This window comes from Aegilops tauschii, chromosome 2 (assembly GCF_002575655.3).
Source record: "Aegilops tauschii subsp. strangulata cultivar AL8/78 chromosome 2, Aet v6.0, whole genome shotgun sequence".
NCBI lineage: Eukaryota > Viridiplantae > Streptophyta > Magnoliopsida > Poales > Poaceae > Aegilops > Aegilops tauschii.
Window position 1 is genome coordinate 478,170,930 of NC_053036.3, and position 2,265 is coordinate 478,173,194.

Genomic DNA, 2,265 nt, shown 5'->3' on the forward strand with positions numbered 1-2,265 from the left:
GGGGCGCACCATCAATGATTGCTTAGCCTGGGCCTTTGAATACATACACCAATGCCAAGCATCCAAGCGAGAGATTGTTCTGATTAAACTCGACTTCGCCAAAGCTTTCGACACGGTACAACACTCGGCTATAATACAGATTATGAAGAGCATGGGATTCAATGACAAATGGATTGCCTGGTTTAAATGCATCTCCTCTTCAGGCAAATCCTCGGTGCTACTTAACAGGGTCCCCGGCAAACACTTTTGGTGCAAATGTGGTGTCTGTCAAGGGGACCCACTGTCCCCCTTGCTCTTTGTACTTGCTGCGGATTTGCTTCAAACATCGATTAATGACGCCATGCATAACAACAATCTGCACCTGCCGATTCCCTCTGGTCGTAACAATCAATTCCCAGTCATCCAATACGCGGACGACACAATCATTGTAATGCCGGCCTGTCATGTCCAAGCTACCTGCATGAAACAGATACTCACAGATTATGCTGATTCTGTGGGGTTGCACATCAACTTTCACAAGTCAACACTTATTCCTTTGAACACTCCGGAGGAACGTACAAGGATATTGCTGACATCTTTGGATGCGCATGTGCACAACTACCGTTCACGTATCTGGGCCTACCCCTGGGCACGTCCAAGCGTACGGTCCTTGACTTAACTCCCTGGATCTGCAAGGCTGAGAGAAGAATCACCGCAGCGATGTCACTGATGTCATATGCGGGCAAATTGGCTCTCATGAACTCTCTCGTCACCTCGCTGGCGATATACCCCATGGGAATCCTTAAACTCCCACCCAAGATCATTGAACAATTTGACAAGATTAGGAGACACGGCCTTTGGACAAAAAAACTGAGGATGGTGAGAAAAGTAACTCTCTTGCGGCTTGGGACATGGTGTGTCGGCCCAAGAAAAATGGTGGCCTCGGAGTTCTCAATCTCAAGGTTCAAAATGACGCAATGCTTCTGAAGCTGCTCCACAAGTTCTACAACAAGTTCGACGCCCCCTGGGTGCACCTCGTCTGGGACACATACTATGCTTCCACTGTCCCCCATGCTGCTGCCCCATGCGGCTCTTTCTGGTGGCGTCAACTCATTCAACTCATGCCAATTTACAGAGGGATCACCAAAGTTAAGATTGGAGCGGGTGACATAGCCTTATTGTGGAAGGACGATTGGAACAACTCCATTTTGTCAGAAACATACCCGCGTGCTTTCTCATTTACAAGCGATGAAGATGCCTCGACGCGGAAATTCCTCTCGATCACCCATCTTAACCAGGCTTTTGACTTGCCCCTCTCGGTCCAAGCATTTGATGAATTGCGAGCTCTCCAGCAAATTGTTAACACTGCAACAATGACTCACTCCAAGGATGCCTGGATATGCACTTGGGGATCTGCTGACTTTAAAACCACGGCCTATTACACCTTCTACTTCAGGGAGATGATTGCTCATGATGCATACCGATGGCTGTGGAAGACCAAATGCATCCCTAAAATTAAGGTCTTTGGTTGGTTCCTCCTCTCTGATCGCCTTAACACAAGAAACATGCTAAAGAGGAGACACTATAACATTGGCAATAATTTGGACTGCCTTCTTTGTGGACAACATGTGGAAGAGACTGTTGAACATCTCTTTTTACATTGCACCTTTAGTACCGCATGCTGGAGCAAGCTCAACATACTCTGGCCATCACAGGGCAACAGACTGGAACTCATGACACACCTCAAGACTTTGAACCCCAGGGAAATGATCATGGAAGTTTTCTTGGTGGCAGCTTGGAGCCTATGGAAAGAAAGGAACAACAACTACTTTCGCAAGGTGGACCCATCTATCCCATCCTGGGAGGCCAGATTCAGGAGAGACTTTGCTGACATTGCCTACAGGATGCCCCCGCACAAGAAGCAGCTAGTGGCTGGCTTACTTAGCTCTATAGCTTAGTTGTAATTATACACTCTGATCATCAATTTGCTGCCCCCCTTGTACCATTCTCTGCACACCCCCTTCTCCCATTTGTGCATATGTAACATAACACTTGTAACCTTTGCTGGCTGTGAGTTGGTAATATATATGCAGTAGGAGCCTTTCCTACTGTCTAACCCCTTCAAAAAAAAGAAAGGCGTAAAGCCGGTTGACTTGTTCGGAGTTGTGCGCAGGCTCCAGAGGACGGCCGGCAGTTCGTCGAGCCGACCGCCGGCCGACCGCTCCAGAGGCTCGACCAGTCGGGGCTTGATGCCGGATAAAATGAGGCCGTTTGCTCGCTCCACCT

General features: G+C 48.4%; 1 protein-coding gene across 1 annotated transcript; it reads left to right on the plus strand.

The window, feature by feature from the left end:
- The first annotated feature begins 956 nt into the window (after positions 1–956).
- Positions 957–1,937, plus strand: LOC141041141 (uncharacterized). Its single transcript, XM_073507251.1, has one exon. It carries the CDS (start codon positions 957–959, stop codon positions 1,935–1,937), a length of 981 nt encoding a protein of 326 aa, XP_073363352.1.
- Positions 1,938–2,265: the final 328 nt, after the last annotated feature.